General features: G+C 28.4%; 5 protein-coding genes across 5 annotated transcripts; 1 reads left to right on the top strand and 4 right to left on the bottom strand.

Moving 5' to 3' along the window:
• Positions 1 to 1,810: 1,810 nt before the first annotated feature.
• Positions 1,811 to 2,937, bottom strand: LOC139428910 (uncharacterized). Its single transcript, XM_071193916.1, has one exon. The coding sequence runs from the start codon at positions 2,935 to 2,937 to the stop codon at positions 1,864 to 1,866; it is 1,074 nt and encodes a 357-aa protein (XP_071050017.1). The 3' UTR covers positions 1,811 to 1,863.
• LOC111421559 (Decapping enzyme, scavenger) lies at positions 2,540 to 4,159 on the bottom strand. The gene is made up of 4 exons (XM_023054730.2): positions 3,766 to 4,159; positions 3,564 to 3,712; positions 3,286 to 3,510; positions 2,540 to 3,229 (listed from the first exon to the last, which is right to left on the bottom strand). The coding sequence occupies exons 1-4, from the start codon at positions 4,142 to 4,144 to the stop codon at positions 2,921 to 2,923; spliced, it is 1,062 nt and encodes a 353-aa protein (XP_022910498.2). The 5' UTR covers positions 4,145 to 4,159; the 3' UTR covers positions 2,540 to 2,920.
• A 1,228-nt stretch (positions 4,160 to 5,387) lies between these two features.
• On the top strand, positions 5,388 to 9,846 carry LOC111421561 (uncharacterized). Its single transcript, XM_071193914.1, has 2 exons — positions 5,388 to 5,801; positions 6,217 to 9,846. The coding sequence occupies exon 2, from the start codon at positions 6,224 to 6,226 to the stop codon at positions 9,731 to 9,733; it is 3,510 nt and encodes a 1,169-aa protein (XP_071050015.1). The 5' UTR covers positions 5,388 to 5,801; positions 6,217 to 6,223; the 3' UTR covers positions 9,734 to 9,846.
• A 485-nt stretch (positions 9,847 to 10,331) lies between these two features.
• LOC111421560 (uroporphyrinogen-III synthase-like) lies at positions 10,332 to 11,237 on the bottom strand. The gene is made up of 2 exons (XM_023054731.2): positions 10,565 to 11,237; positions 10,332 to 10,513 (listed from the first exon to the last, which is right to left on the bottom strand). The coding sequence occupies exons 1-2, from the start codon at positions 11,201 to 11,203 to the stop codon at positions 10,403 to 10,405; spliced, it is 750 nt and encodes a 249-aa protein (XP_022910499.2). The 5' UTR covers positions 11,204 to 11,237; the 3' UTR covers positions 10,332 to 10,402.
• A 55-nt stretch (positions 11,238 to 11,292) lies between these two features.
• Positions 11,293 to 12,642, bottom strand: LOC111421564 (GATA zinc finger domain-containing protein 8-like). The gene is made up of 2 exons (XM_023054733.2): positions 12,382 to 12,642; positions 11,293 to 12,134 (listed from the first exon to the last, which is right to left on the bottom strand). Exons 1-2 carry the CDS (start codon positions 12,385 to 12,387, stop codon positions 11,364 to 11,366), a joined length of 777 nt encoding a protein of 258 aa, XP_022910501.2. The 5' UTR covers positions 12,388 to 12,642; the 3' UTR covers positions 11,293 to 11,363.
• Between the last annotated feature and the right edge of the window lie 1,559 nt (positions 12,643 to 14,201).

Here is a 14,201-nt window from a genome sequence, read left to right as displayed (position 1 = left end):
CCACTTAAGCTTTGCCACAATGCTGACCACATCATTTACGCCAGTTCTTCTTCGTAGATCTTCATTTCGTATGTAGTCCCTCAGAGTTAGACCCAGGATCGACCTCTCCATCTATCTTTGCGCAACTTGGACCCTCCTGGCAATGGTTACCGTTAATGTTAAAGTTTGGGAGCCTTATGTCATAACCGGAAACGCATTGATTGAAAGCCTTTGTTGGCTTTTTCTCTTGAAGATGTCTCTAAGATCCTTCTGTTTAGTTCGCTTGTTTGATTATCTCTCGATACACGAACCTCATAGCCAAGATTACATTGCTGTGAACCCTCTCAATCTCATTATCCCCAATGTTGATGTTCTTCTTGTTGATATTTAGCACGACTCTTGCACACACCTCCTTTAAGTCGTTCATCATTAGTTTAATCTCTCCAAGGCTATCCGATATAAGAACTATATCGTCCGCGTAGCGCAAATTATTTAAGCATTTGCAATCAATGTTTATGCCTTTTTGGGTCCAATCCAGTTGTTTAAATGCACTCTGTGTCCCGCCTTGTTTTACTCACAATCAGTACTTTACTACTTTTACTCTCTTCAATACTTTCATGCAATTTTACCGTCATTGTAGCATTCTTGTAGATGTTATAAATAAGTTTGCTATGTCGATAAGCGACTCTGCATTCTTGAAGTGCTTGCAAATCTGCCATCAACTCAATTTAAATTAAATTTATAAATACCTCAAAATACCCATCGAGGGTAAATACCCCCGGGTATATATCCAGGATATTTACCCTTGAAAATAAATACCGGGGTATTTAACAACACTGCTCAGAACGTGCGAAGTGTTTTCTGAAGAAGGTTGTAACCCAATCCAACCCGTCTGTTCCTAGTTACGGGTTGGGTTAGGTTGGAACCTTCTTCAGAAACCTCAGAATGTTCGAAGTGTTTTCTAAAGAAGGTTGCACCCAACCCAACTGGAAACCAGAAACATTTGGATTGGGTTGGGTTGCAACCTTCTACAAAAAACAGTTCAAACTTTCAGAAGTTTCTGAAAAAGGTTGCAACCCAACCCTACTCAAAACTGAAAATATAAGTTGGATTGGATTACAACCTTCTTCAGAAAACACTTCGAATTTGTTTCTGAAGAAGGTTGCAACACAATCCAACCCGAAACTAGAAACATACAGGTTGGGTAATAAAATTCTAAGATCGTTTCCAAGCCAGGATTTGATAGTGTTATAAAAGAACTAATTTATATTGAAATCTGGAGATGACAACAATTAATTACCTCGTTATATCACCTATTGCTCAAATCCAAAACTTGTGCGTAGAAATTATATAGAAAACTGTAAATTCTAATCATAGTTTTAAAAAGAAATTAAAGCAATCTATCAAAAGTTACAAAAAGGAATTAAAACGGGTACCTTCTTTATCCACATGCAATTCTTGTTCGAAAATATTTCTTTGGAATTAAACGATTTAATTGATTATTTTCATTTGTCTCATTAGTTGTGTTATAATTCAAAAATCGTGCTAAATTTTCCGTTTTTTAACTCAAAGGAGAGTGGCACAATCAAGGCGTTCCCACTTTATCCAGTCGCAACAATACAAAATCATTACCGTTTTCCATTCAACCCCGAAGATTCCGCGATTGTTCTCTCAGCATTGGGGATCCGATATAAACTCGTACCATTCAAAAGCCGGATAGGGTTTAAAATAAATCCTTTGTTTTCTTTGGTTTTTACTCTAAAAAGAACGTTTCAAAGAAAAAAAATTAACATCAAAAGGGTATCAAAGGAATCAAGATTAGATTAAGAAATACGTAAAAAATTATTTTATTTATGAATTCTCAAGTAACAGTTAATTTTTGATTTATTTAAGTGGTAAATAAGAAACTTTGAATCCGTTTGATGTAGAAAATATTTTCGGTAATAATAAGTTCATTTTATCTAAATATTTATTTAACTCGGCTATCATATTGATTGATATTTGTACTGTGGGGATTATGGGATCATTACCCCATTGAGTAACCAAGTCGTCGCAATCATTAACATATTTATATAATATTTTTGAAACAAAGTTATCTGAATAATCGTTAGGTGTTCCAAAAATAACATTAATATTTCTTTCTAATATCCACAAAAGAATATAATTACTTTCATCGTCAGAAATGAAACAATGCAAAATAATTTTGCATGTACCAAGAATTGAGTCGTTTAATAATGATTTTATTACAAAATAAGCGTCGTTTAAAGGGTCAGTGCTGAATAATTTAGTGTCATGTAAGAAAGAGATAGTATTTGACCAAATTCTAAATGAATCAGAATTTAAAACAACTCCTAACCAATTTGAACAAGTTTTACAAGAAATTATAGATGATTTAGAAATGTTTTTAAATAAATTTGAATTTAAATGAATGTAAGAATAAATGTAGAAGAAATCGGTTAAATCAGGATCTAAAGATTTTATATTTTTATGACCGTGGCAAAACCAATTAGAACTATCAATATTTTCTGATGGAAGAGGTAGGATTTTTTTAAAACAAATATTTTCTGATAAAAACGTTGAGCATTTAATACATTGCATCTGATAATCAACGTTTTTTTTAATCTCTATATCTAAATTGGTTCGATTGTTTTGATGAATATCCGGTAAAAGAACTTGAGATGAAAATGTGCCAAAATCATTTTTTGTAAAACACTTAAATGATAAGAAATTCTCATTAACATTAATACAACTAATTTTATCTGGAACTAAAAATTTGTCACTATATGGTATTTCAAATAATTTTGTGCCCACAACAAACGATTTACCATCATAAATAACATCCCAATTATTTCCTAAACACTTAACATCTAATTCTAAATTTACAATAACATTAATTGATTGAAGTTTCGGACGTATTTCAATTATAAAATTTTTAAACGCATTATTTCTCGTCCCCATTATTTTTAATTTCCCTCACAACTTTCTTTAACACACCACTTTGTTCAAACGCTTTAAATATATCATCCGTTTCGCGAATTGTGTACGGTAAAGTCACCCTTTGATAATAATCAGATAATAATTCAATGTTATTTATCACATTTGCTAAAAGATGAGCCCTTTCAGCCAAAATACCAGGTGCTTCATGTCGTAAATAAGAAAAATGAATGTGAAGATGATAATAAGAAGGTTGGTAATGAAGATATATTCTTAGTTGAGATTTTGGTAACCCATATTTATCTTCTATTGCTTTCTAAATTAAAAATTAAGTGTTTAATTAACGTTTTTGAATTATATTTTTATACTTACAGAACCGTGACTCATTACATTTCTTAATAATGGGAGATGTTCTTGGGTTAGGTCTCTTAATGATTTTAAACCCCTCACTTTTACTATTGCTATTAAATATAAATTATCAAGAGTGGTTCCGTTCCATTTTAAATCAGGTAATAAAACAAAACCAATTTTAGGGTCAGAATCTTCGTAAATTATCCTGTCAGCTTCGCATTTATGGTCTAAAATGTTATACACCCACTAAAAAATAAAAATTTTGCAATAAAAAAAATATATGATTCAAAAATATTTACTTCTAGGTTGTTATCACACTTTTTTTCAACAATTGGTAAAACCACATCTTTATATAACTCCCCAGTTTCATTTACAATATGAAATGTACTAATGGAATATTTTTGAATTTCTCTATCAGTCGCAGGATGAACAATTATTGCTTTTAAACCTAAAAATACATTAAAAATACATAAACAACCTAATATTTTCTTGTATACTCACAATTTAAGCTTCCATTAACTAAATACTCATAATTCCCATAAATATTGTTGTGATAAATTTTATTTAACGAATTGTTTTTATGAAAGTATTCACTGTTTGTTGTTAAATGATCATCTTCAAACGCAGTTTTCTCCAAAATCACCAAACCTTTTCCATCAACACCCTCAAACGAACCCAACAGGGACACCGATTTACATTTCGTATTATTACTCAACACCTTATCGATTGTAAAATCAGCTAGATTTTTTATGTTCGTATGAATGGACTCTTGAGCGTCATCCGCCGCGTCTGTTATCTTTTGCTTTTTCGATGGGGGACAAAGTAAATCTTCCGATTCAACAACTTCCTTCAACAACGTTTTTTCGCCGGTTTCCGCCATTTTGAACTGGCTTTGTTTGTATTTTTTCTTTACCTCTTTGATTTTGTTACGGATCAACAGATGTCACTAAAACTAATTTAATGTAAGAGAATCCTTAATTTAAATAAAGTTGATTTCAATTTAAAATTATATTTAAAATTAATAATTAAATTAATATTTTTATTTTTGAAAAATAAAAGCGATAAAGTTAAAATTAATCGTAAAATTAAAAAGTATTTTATCTTAAATACAGATGGCGCTGCAACTAATTTTGACGTTTCTTAACTTTTAGGTTAATATCTAAAGTTTAGCTTAATTAAAAATTTACTTTGAGTGTATTGTAAGTGTTTTCCTGGTAACACGTGCTGATAAACCGCTTATTAGTCATCGATTTAGCACAATTTATAATATATATATAGTTAAGGAGTTGTAGTTTCAGCCCATTTTTGTTGTGGTAAATAAGATGTTCATTAATTTGTTGCATTAAATTATTATTTCTTTTTAGGATTATTTGCTCAAAATGTTTAAATCGCTGTGGAGCTTTATTGAATTTTGGTATTTAAGATATTTACTTGTAACAGAACTTTATATGGTGGAAAAATGGGAACGTATAATGATCCGTATCCTTTTCTAAACAACTCAATTTCTTTATATAATGGTATTATTATTTATTTATTCCTTAACATTTTTTTAGATGTTATATTTGTGGTGATGTTTTCATTAATATCTATATTTAATGTAACCGTAGTAATAGAAGGTGTTAAATATCTTAAAACAATTTATAATATAGGATAATACCCAGCTTTTCCATAAACTTTATGTATTCATTAAGATTTCTTATAGATATCTATAGTAACTTTAAGTATTTTGTATTGATGTAGTTTTAATAATAAAAAAAGCTTTAATTTTAAACCTATTTCTATTCTAAAATCTTCTATATTTTGACATAAATCTAAAGCAAAATACAAATGTATCAAAGTAAATACAATAGAAAGATTCTGAATACAATAAATTGATTAAATTTCTCTGTATACATATTTCTTAAGTTTCATTGCATCTTTTAGATTTATTATCTGGATAACTACCAAAATTTGGGTTGGGAAAGTTTGCTAAAAATAATAAGACACAAAGCAAAATGATTTAATATTAATATAAGATTTAAATTTGCAAAATCTCTTTGGAACTTAATTATAAGCTATAAGAGAAATCAATTATTACATATAAATTATAATGGTTAATTTGTTATTAAAGTTGTTACTAAAGTATCGATTATAAAGTACAATAAGTATATTTAACAGAGGTATTGATTTCAAATGAAAATATCTACAGGAATATACAACCTTGACTTTGTATTACTCATACCGTACAAATAGTATAATTTTCCACTCGAATACCGCAAATATCAACAGTTGTTAAAGTGAAATAGAGTAGATAACCAATGTGTTGATGCTTAAATTAAATATCAGTAAAGAGTCTAACAACTGGTTTATTATTTATTATGTTTCTCTCTTCAAAAAGAGAAAAATAAGAGAAGATATTCAAACAAAAAAATCGTACACGTTTCTTCCACGTTAAAAGTATCTAGTGAAACGACTTTAATACCAGATAAATCAGATTGTAAATCAGTTAAGATTACAAATTTGTGAATTTGGTAACATCTTTAGTTTACTCATAACAGGTAATATAAATAGGTTGTGTAAATACGAAAAATAAATTAATTTATGGTGGATTTTTAATTCTAAATCGTTGTTAAGATAACTATAAATTAATTATTAATTTTACTTATAAATAAATTTTTTAATCCCTTCAAATTTTGACATTTTAATCTGACATTTTAGTAATGAACATAACCTCATTTTCTTTTTTGTGTAAAATATAAGCTTTTTTGATAATAAAGTCTAATTTAATTTTATTAAGATAACTATAAATTAATTATTAATTTTACTTATAAATAAATTTTTTAATCTCTTCAAATTTTGACATTCAAATGACATTTTAATCTGTCATTTTAGTAATGAACATAACCTCACTTTATTTTTTTGTGTAAAATGCGCTTTTTTGATAAAAAAGTCTAATTTAATTTTATTTTTCAGTATTAAAATGGACGTAATAAATACATTAACAGCAGAATTCCACAAAATCCAAACCACCAACTTACAACAATCGCACAAGAATTTCAAACTTTTTTTATCGACGCTTCCAGAAAAGCTAAAAACCAATGAAAATGAATTTATTTCCAATTTAGTACCACAAACCAAGCTAGAACATTTATTTAAAATCGATATTTTATTACATTTAAAGAGACACAATGATGTTTTAGATGTTTTAAAAAGTGGTAATAATCGTTATGTTGGAAGGATTTTGAAAGACTTTGATTTTTTTGCTGATCTTGTACCAAAGTTAAGTGTTAAAATGGTAATGGATGATATTTTCCCAGAAATTTCTTATATCACCAAACTAAAAATTCTTAATAGAATTTCTAAAACTGTTAAAAATGAAGAACATTTAGATGAGTATTTTGAAGAAATTGAGTGTAAATATGGCATTGAAATGGCGTTCGTTTTATTGCCAGGTTGTTCTAAGAAATTAATAAGGTTTAAGGTTGAAAAATATGTTTGGAAATTACCAAGTAGACACGTTGTTGAGATTTATAAAAAAGATCATACATTTCCATTATTTTATTTCGATTTATTAAAAAAAATTGATGAAAATTTTAAATTTAATGATTATTCGATGTTAATTAAGTTTATTATTAAAAAAGACCCCACTTTGTTTTGGAATTTGCAACAAAAATACAAATTTGATTTTAAAATTGGAAAACATTTAACAAAAACAACGATTTCGTCGAACGAAAATGTCTTAAAAGAGGGGGAAAAGTGCCTTAAATGGTTTCAAAATAAAGAATTGTATAAAATAGTTAAAGAAAATGATGAATTTTTGCTTACACTATATGGAAATACTCCAATTGAGTTTTTGGAAGAACAAATTTCGAAACAAAATTCATCATTACTTAATATTTTAAAATATTATTCGCCAGAATCGCGATATGATTTAATCAAGAATTTATTTAGTAAAAAATATTCCCAAAATATTTTAAGATATGAAACGAAATTTCCTTTTCACTTTTTAGAAATGATCCCTATTTCAATTAGAGAAGTAATAATTAAAGAACATTATCACACAAATGATGATTATTTATATTTATTACATCCAAATGAAGCGTTTGTGAGAATTAAAAAGTTGTTGGAAACTTGTTTTAAGATGGAAGAACGTAAAAAGCAATTAAGACTTTTAGCAAAACTTGTTGCAATAAATTTGAAAGATGAAGAAATAGTTACAAAAATAATAAAACATGTTTTTGAGAGATACAGAAATGATGTGCAACCTTTTAAGGTGTTTGTTTTTGATCTTTGTGATGAAGTTAAGAATTTAAAATGTTTTAATGAAGATCAATTGATTTTATTGAATCAAATGGCGCCTTATACTATAACTGAATACAGTAATCGATTGTGTGCTGAAAGGATATCTTTGGCTTATTTAATGTATTTAATTAAAAATAATAAATCGTACGACGATCATTTAATGGATTATTTAAAACAGCTTGTGTCAGATTCTTATTATAATTGCATTTCTATGCGTGAATTGGAAGATATGGTTTTAGTTATAGATAAAATTCTTGAAATGGTTGGAAGTTTTAAGGAGAACAAAGCAATTTATAACCAATTAACAAGGGAAATTATAAAACGTATTTTTTGTTATAATAAGAAACATAGAAGGAATTTAATTCCTTTATCTTCATACAAAGAAATTCTCCAACACGTTCTCTCACTTGAAAATTCATATAACAACAATGAATATTTTAAATATTTAATAAAAAGATGTAATGATAAAGATATCCATCAATCTTTTTGGAAACATTATAAAACTCAAAGCTTATGGAGCCTATTAATATGGTTTTTTAAAAATGATATTAAACAAATTGAAGATAATTTAACTTTAATTTTATCCACAATCGAATATTGCCCATCAATAAATGTTTATAAAGCTTTTGGTGATTACTCAAACGATTTTATAAAACAAAAAAGTTTGGAATATATTACAAACAATATTAATTATGATAATGCTCAAAAAGCACAATTTTTAATGCCAATTTTGTGTTACATCGCGAATACGAAAACGTTTTTAGAAACAACATCGAATTTTATGCCCCCAATTAATGGAAAATTTGAAACTGAAAATGCTTTAAATAAAAAATTTCTACACGGAGTTGTTATTAAATGTTTATGTAATATCGAATTAGAAAAAACACAAAAATTAGAAATTATTAAAAAAGTTTGTATTGGAGATTATTTAAAATTCGGGTTAAAACTTTTATACAAAACCGTTTTGAATATGAAAGAAATCGACGTTTTAAATTTTTTGAACGATTTTAAATTAAATCAACCAATTTCCGTTTCAAAACATGCTTTATTTTTGGCTTTATCCCTACAACTTCACGAAAGTGAACAATTTTTAAATGAAGCTTTAAAAAGTGAGAAAAATTCTTCGATTAAAAACATTATTTTTAAAAAATTTTTCGATATTTTTTTTAACACGAAAAATAAAAAAAATTATGACCAATTATCTAATTATTTTAAAGTGATTAACACCGAAGATAAAAATTTGCTTGAAATTATGATTAAAAAAATTAAATTTGTTCCTAATGAGTATAATATCGATTATATTTGGAATGTTTTTGAAATGATAAAAAGTATGAAAAAGAAAGAAAGGATTGCGTTATTTATAACGTTATCGAAGAATTTACCGAAAAATGTTTTAAACGATTTACCTTTAAATGTTTTAAAAAGTTTAATTGAGATTATCGTCGAAGATTTATTTGCAAAAGAATTAAGAGAAGATTGTTTTTGGGATTTAATTATAAATACAAATCAAGAAAATAGCAAAGAATTATTTTCGTTCGCAATGGAAATTATGAAAGAAAAGCTTTCATCTTTTACTGCAGAAATTGGTTACCTACAAATTAGGAAATCACTTAATTATTTTACAACGTCGTTCTGCAAAAAGATTTTAAAAAGCAAAGATATAAACCATTTAAATCTTATAAAAATACTCGACATGCAATGGGATTTTTTCCCAAAACATTGTTTATTAAACACGAATATTTTTATCAAAATAACCAAACATTTCTTCGAATCAAACTTTGATTTTAACAAATTCGCTTTTCTTATTAACAACTTTTTACATCAATCAATAAAAGAATACGATTCCAGCATCATTTCGGAATTTTCAGTTCAAATAAACGAGTTATTTAAAATTATAGACGAGAAAAATAATGATTTAATTACGTTTACAAACCTTTTGATACAATTAAACGATCACAATTACAATTATATTCTTGCAATTTATTTATTGCCGAAGTTGTATCCAACGGAAGATAATAAACATTATAAATGGGTTGAAATTCTTCGATTAATTGAAGAATTTTGTTTAAAAGGAGGGAATACTAGTTGTGTTTGGTTCCATTTTGATAAATATTTAAGGCAAAGTCGTTCTGAATTTATTTGGGTTGGAAATCAAAAATTTCCTGAGGTTGTAACTACTAAATTATAGAATTTATTACTTTGTTTAATGATTAATTTAAATTTTAAGTTTATTTTGCTTTTTCCTGTTTATTTCAAATTTATGTGGAATTAAAATAAAGCTTTGTTATTCAAGATGAATAATTGTTCTTAATCTGTTATTTAATGTCTAATTATTGTTGATTAAAATGATAATGTTTTTAGGTTCAGCGTAATAACTTGAAAGTATTTAATTAATTATCGTAACCCACGTGACCTGTGTAATATTGGCTGCATATCTCAATATGTAGTGGTAGCTTGGATAATTTTAAACTATTTCTTTTTAGAACTATCGTTGTTTCTAGCGTATAAACAATAGTATAGTAACTATAGTATAAACAAATCAAAATAACCACTACTTTAAACATTAATTTCAATCTATGGATACACTAAAAATTATTTTAAACAAAAGGACAGAAAGTTAGCATTTTTTATACTTATTAAAATATATCTAAATATATTTTAAACGGCTTTTAAAGTTAATGAATTGTCGCCATCGTTTTTAGGAACTTTCGTCGCGTTGCAATACCAATCTGTGATATTGGTTGCATACTTTGTCGGGTATAATAATTAATTAATATTTCTTCAAGTGTATAACAATTTAAAAATGTATTCTTATAATTATTAGTCAACAAAATTAAAAAAAATATATATATACAATTTATTTTAACAATTTAAGCACATCACTTGGAGTCGGTTTTTCAGCAACACCAAAAACAGTTAATCCCAATTTAATCATAGCTGATTCGGTCGTTGGTCCAATTGCGATTAACTAAAATGAAATTAATTAACTTAAATAAACAATTACTAATCATTTAAATACCTTCATTGAATTTAATGGTAATTGAAATAAAATTGTTTCAATCGCCTTTAATCCCGAAGGACTAAAAAAAACAATATACTCAGGAAAAACATTTAAAGATTCTGTAACTTTTCCAAAATCCTCTTCAATATGTTCATTAGTAACTGTTTCATAAACTTCAACTTCTTCTAAAGTAATCGAACTTTTTGAAAGTTTGTTTTTTAAAATATCCATTTTTAAATTACCATGGGGGTATAAAAATCTTTTTGCAATTTTATCACTATTATTTAATAACCAAATTGATAAATTATCTGCATTTCCAGTTTCTTTTCCACCGCATTCAACATCAAGTTCTTTTTGGGCTAATTCATATGTTGCTTCTCCAACAACGTAATTTTCCTTCAATTTCCATTCATTAGGTAATTTACATGCATATTTTACAGCAAGAACACATCGTGGACTTGATAATATCATTCCTGCATAATCATTGGGGCATTTTAACTTATTTTCTAGAAGATTTAAATTTTTGTATTTAAAATCAATCGTTTTTACTTGAATCACCTGAAAACCAATTTCTCGTAAAATAATTTCATATTTATCGTCTTTTTCATCATTTGATTGTGATTTTAACAGAAAAATTAAATTTTTTGTTATTGACATATTTATAGGTTATCTAAATGTCATTTCTATTGTGTTTGTCATTTTATTGCGCCATCTAGTGTTAAATAGCTTAAAGTTAAATATAAACTAATTAATTTTATTTAATTAATAACTATTTATTTATTTTTGGTATTTATATTATGTACAAAAATCATTTTATTTAATTTTCTCTTTCCCTTGACGGTTTTCTATTTCTGCGGATAACTTTAACTTTTCTCGTTCGAATTCTTTTCCCAAATTCGTCATTATTATTGTTATTATTATCCACTTCGCTTTGAGTGTTATTTCTTTTAGGATTGATATTATTTTCGTTAAATCTAGGTGTGTGTCGATTCCCTCTATCCTCTACGTGAGTTATATTGGGATTGTATTCTGGAAAATTGGGAATTAATTCAGTTCGAATGTTGGGATTGCTATCTTTATTCTTATTTTGTTCTGATCCACTTCTAATATCAATATTTGGTAAATCATTATTATTTCGTTGAATTGGAAAATTTTCTGGGCTTGGTAAATAATTGTTAACGTTTAAAAGTTTCGAATTTTGTCTTGATCTCATTTCTTGTTCTATTAATTCATTTCTGTCATTATTTATTTCATGGGGAGGTTTGAATGGTTGTTTGACGTGAATTTTCGGTGTTAACTGATGAAATCCTTCTTGTTCGGTACGATAGCTTTCTCCAACATTCGATGCGGTTGTTTGAATTTTAGCTGAGCCATAAACTTCGTAAGGATTTTGAAGGGCAAAAGAGGTAACGGGGCTGTAGCCCTGTTGGGGAATCTCCTGCCTCTGATTGAATTGCAAATTTCTTTGCAAATTAGGTAATTCGAATGCAGGACCTTCAGGTCGCCAACCGCTTGGAGGATAAGGAGGGAATTGTTCCGTAAACGTTGGTGTACATAGTACAACCAAGAAAAATAATCTCTTCATTATCTAAAAATTAAATTCAATTAATTAGTATTATTTTTTTGCCAATCACACTAAATTGGGGGTTATATTGCTTCAAATTAGGGTTTACAGTTACCAAGTGATGATTTACAAACATCAGTGGTGCAGTAATTGCTGTTTATTTAAGACTTATTGGTATATAAGCAGTGATTTGATGTCGATTCATTAACTGTATCTTAATTAGAAGTAAATGGCGAGGTTGGTAAATAATAATATATTAATATAAACTTACCTTCATTGTGGAAAGGTGTAAATTGGAATGATGGGATTGAAAAAAAACCTTATGACTATATATGCGCGGTATGTAACGTCATTTGTATTCTTGCACTTGGGTATTGTACGTGATTTATCATGTTGTAACACCTGGCGTAGACGAGTAACTAATGTCCGCGTACTCTATTTCAGCAACATCCTGTGCAATCTTTTCGATTGAATAATATATCCTAAAAAAATATATTACTCGTACACCCATTAAAAACGATTGCTTATTGCGGTTATGTCTTGCTTATAATTATTATTTAACTCACAATCGATTGATACAATCTAAGAAAATAATAATAAAGTTAAAAAATTGCATAATTCGTTTTCTTTAAATAATTGAAAAGCAACATATTGAGTTATAGTTGTGGATTAGAGTCATTAACCTTTTTTGCAACGTCATGGCCGTTGCGTAACTTTACGAATATAAGATCAAAGACGATTAATAATGACCCTTTACTCTTGCCAGATGTGCCCTCATTATGGTGAGTGATATCGTGGACATCAGTTTATTTAGCCGAGGATAATTACGGTCGAGGTGTTACGTTGTTTGACGTCAGTCTTGTGTTGATATGGTATTAAATGTAGCGCATCGCCCGCAAGCGACCTTGACTTAATTGGACTGAAATGTACCTCTATTAAGACGAGGTCGCTTGTGGCAGAGGTGCTAGTTTATACAGGGTGTCCCGCAACGATTGTACAATACTGCATCAGCGTTTTCTCTGATCGAAAACAGACAAGAAAAGTCTAATAAACATAGGTCCAAAAATGGACCAATTTCGAGATATTCAAAGTTTTAGTTTCATAAGCTGACCTATTGTAAACATCATTAATTCTAACGATTTAGATGCAGTAATTATATGATTACCACGGTTACGATGGTTAAGATAAAGTTTAATAAATAATAAGATAATAATAATAATAATAATAATAATATTTATTGGCACAACCCACATACTTTACATATATATAGAAATCAGAAAGAAAATAAACAAAAAAAACTTTACAAAAACAATATATATTACAATAGAACGGGGTTGCAACCAAATGGACTGCGTTTGGCTCGTAACATAGTCACGATCCACTCCTCCACGCAGCTCGGAAAAAAAAGAAAAACTATAGATATATAACAATATAGATGGATTAAGCTAAATACCTCAAACAGCTTTTGACCAGAACCACCAACTGACCAGTTTAAACACATCGAACATTGCCACACCCAACGAACCCACCCTCACCGCAGCTCAGACAAATATTTTATGACGGCCTTTTTAAATTCATATCTCGACTTAAAGCAAAAGCAACGATTAAGATCAATGAAATACTTTGCAATATTGTATGAAAATGATTTCTTAAATAGTTGAGTCCTATGCCTTGGAATTGCGACCTGACCCCTGAATCGAGTACCAAGATTGTGAATATCAGTTCTGTAAGTTATGCGACAGTACAGGTAAGGAGGCATGCGCCAAGTCACAACACCATGAAAAAACAAAGCGGTATGTAAAACCCTTCTCCTCCACATATTTAGCCAATTGGCGGCCTCTAACACATGAGAAACATGCTGACGACGTTTAATACCGTAAATAAATCGTAAGCAACTATTCTGCACTCTCTGAATTCTACCAGCACTAACTTGATCTATAAACGAATGATAAACTACATCACAGTAATTAAAATGTGATAGTACAAATGACTCACATAACAATTTTCTAAGTTTGATATTCAAAACCGCTTTGTGTGAATATAACAGCTTTAAACTGGCAAACGCCCTCCCGACCAGGCAGGACACAAACT

Source organism: Onthophagus taurus, chromosome 2 (genome assembly GCF_036711975.1).
Source record: "Onthophagus taurus isolate NC chromosome 2, IU_Otau_3.0, whole genome shotgun sequence".
NCBI lineage: Eukaryota > Metazoa > Arthropoda > Insecta > Coleoptera > Scarabaeidae > Onthophagus > Onthophagus taurus.
The sequence above is the reverse complement of the archived record's forward strand: the minus strand, read 5'-3'. Positions and strand labels throughout refer to the sequence as shown.

What these genes read in the sequence shown, in the direction of transcription:
- LOC111421559 (XM_023054730.2), bottom strand. Translation starts at nt 4,144, where the DNA reads ATGGCGGAAACCGGCGAAAAAACGTTGTTGAAGGAAGTTGTTGAATCG. An exon ending in AGTTAATGGAAGCTTAAATT is followed by an intron (nt 3,713 to 3,765) that starts GTGAGTATACAA and finishes ATGTATTTTTAG; the next exon opens with GTTTAAAAGCAATAATTGTT. An exon ending in AGTGTGATAACAACCTAGAA is followed by an intron (nt 3,511 to 3,563) that starts GTAAATATTTTT and finishes TTTATTTTTTAG; the next exon opens with TGGGTGTATAACATTTTAGA.
- LOC111421560 (XM_023054731.2), bottom strand. Translation starts at nt 11,203, where the DNA reads ATGTCAATAACAAAAAATTTAATTTTTCTGTTAAAATCACAATCAAAT. An exon ending in TACCATTAAATTCAATGAAG is followed by an intron (nt 10,514 to 10,564) that starts GTATTTAAATGA and finishes ATTTCATTTTAG; the next exon opens with TTAATCGCAATTGGACCAAC.
- LOC139428910 (XM_071193916.1), bottom strand. Translation starts at nt 2,937, where the DNA reads ATGGGGACGAGAAATAATGCGTTTAAAAATTTTATAATTGAAATACGT.
- LOC111421561 (XM_071193914.1), top strand. Translation starts at nt 6,224, where the DNA reads ATGGACGTAATAAATACATTAACAGCAGAATTCCACAAAATCCAAACC.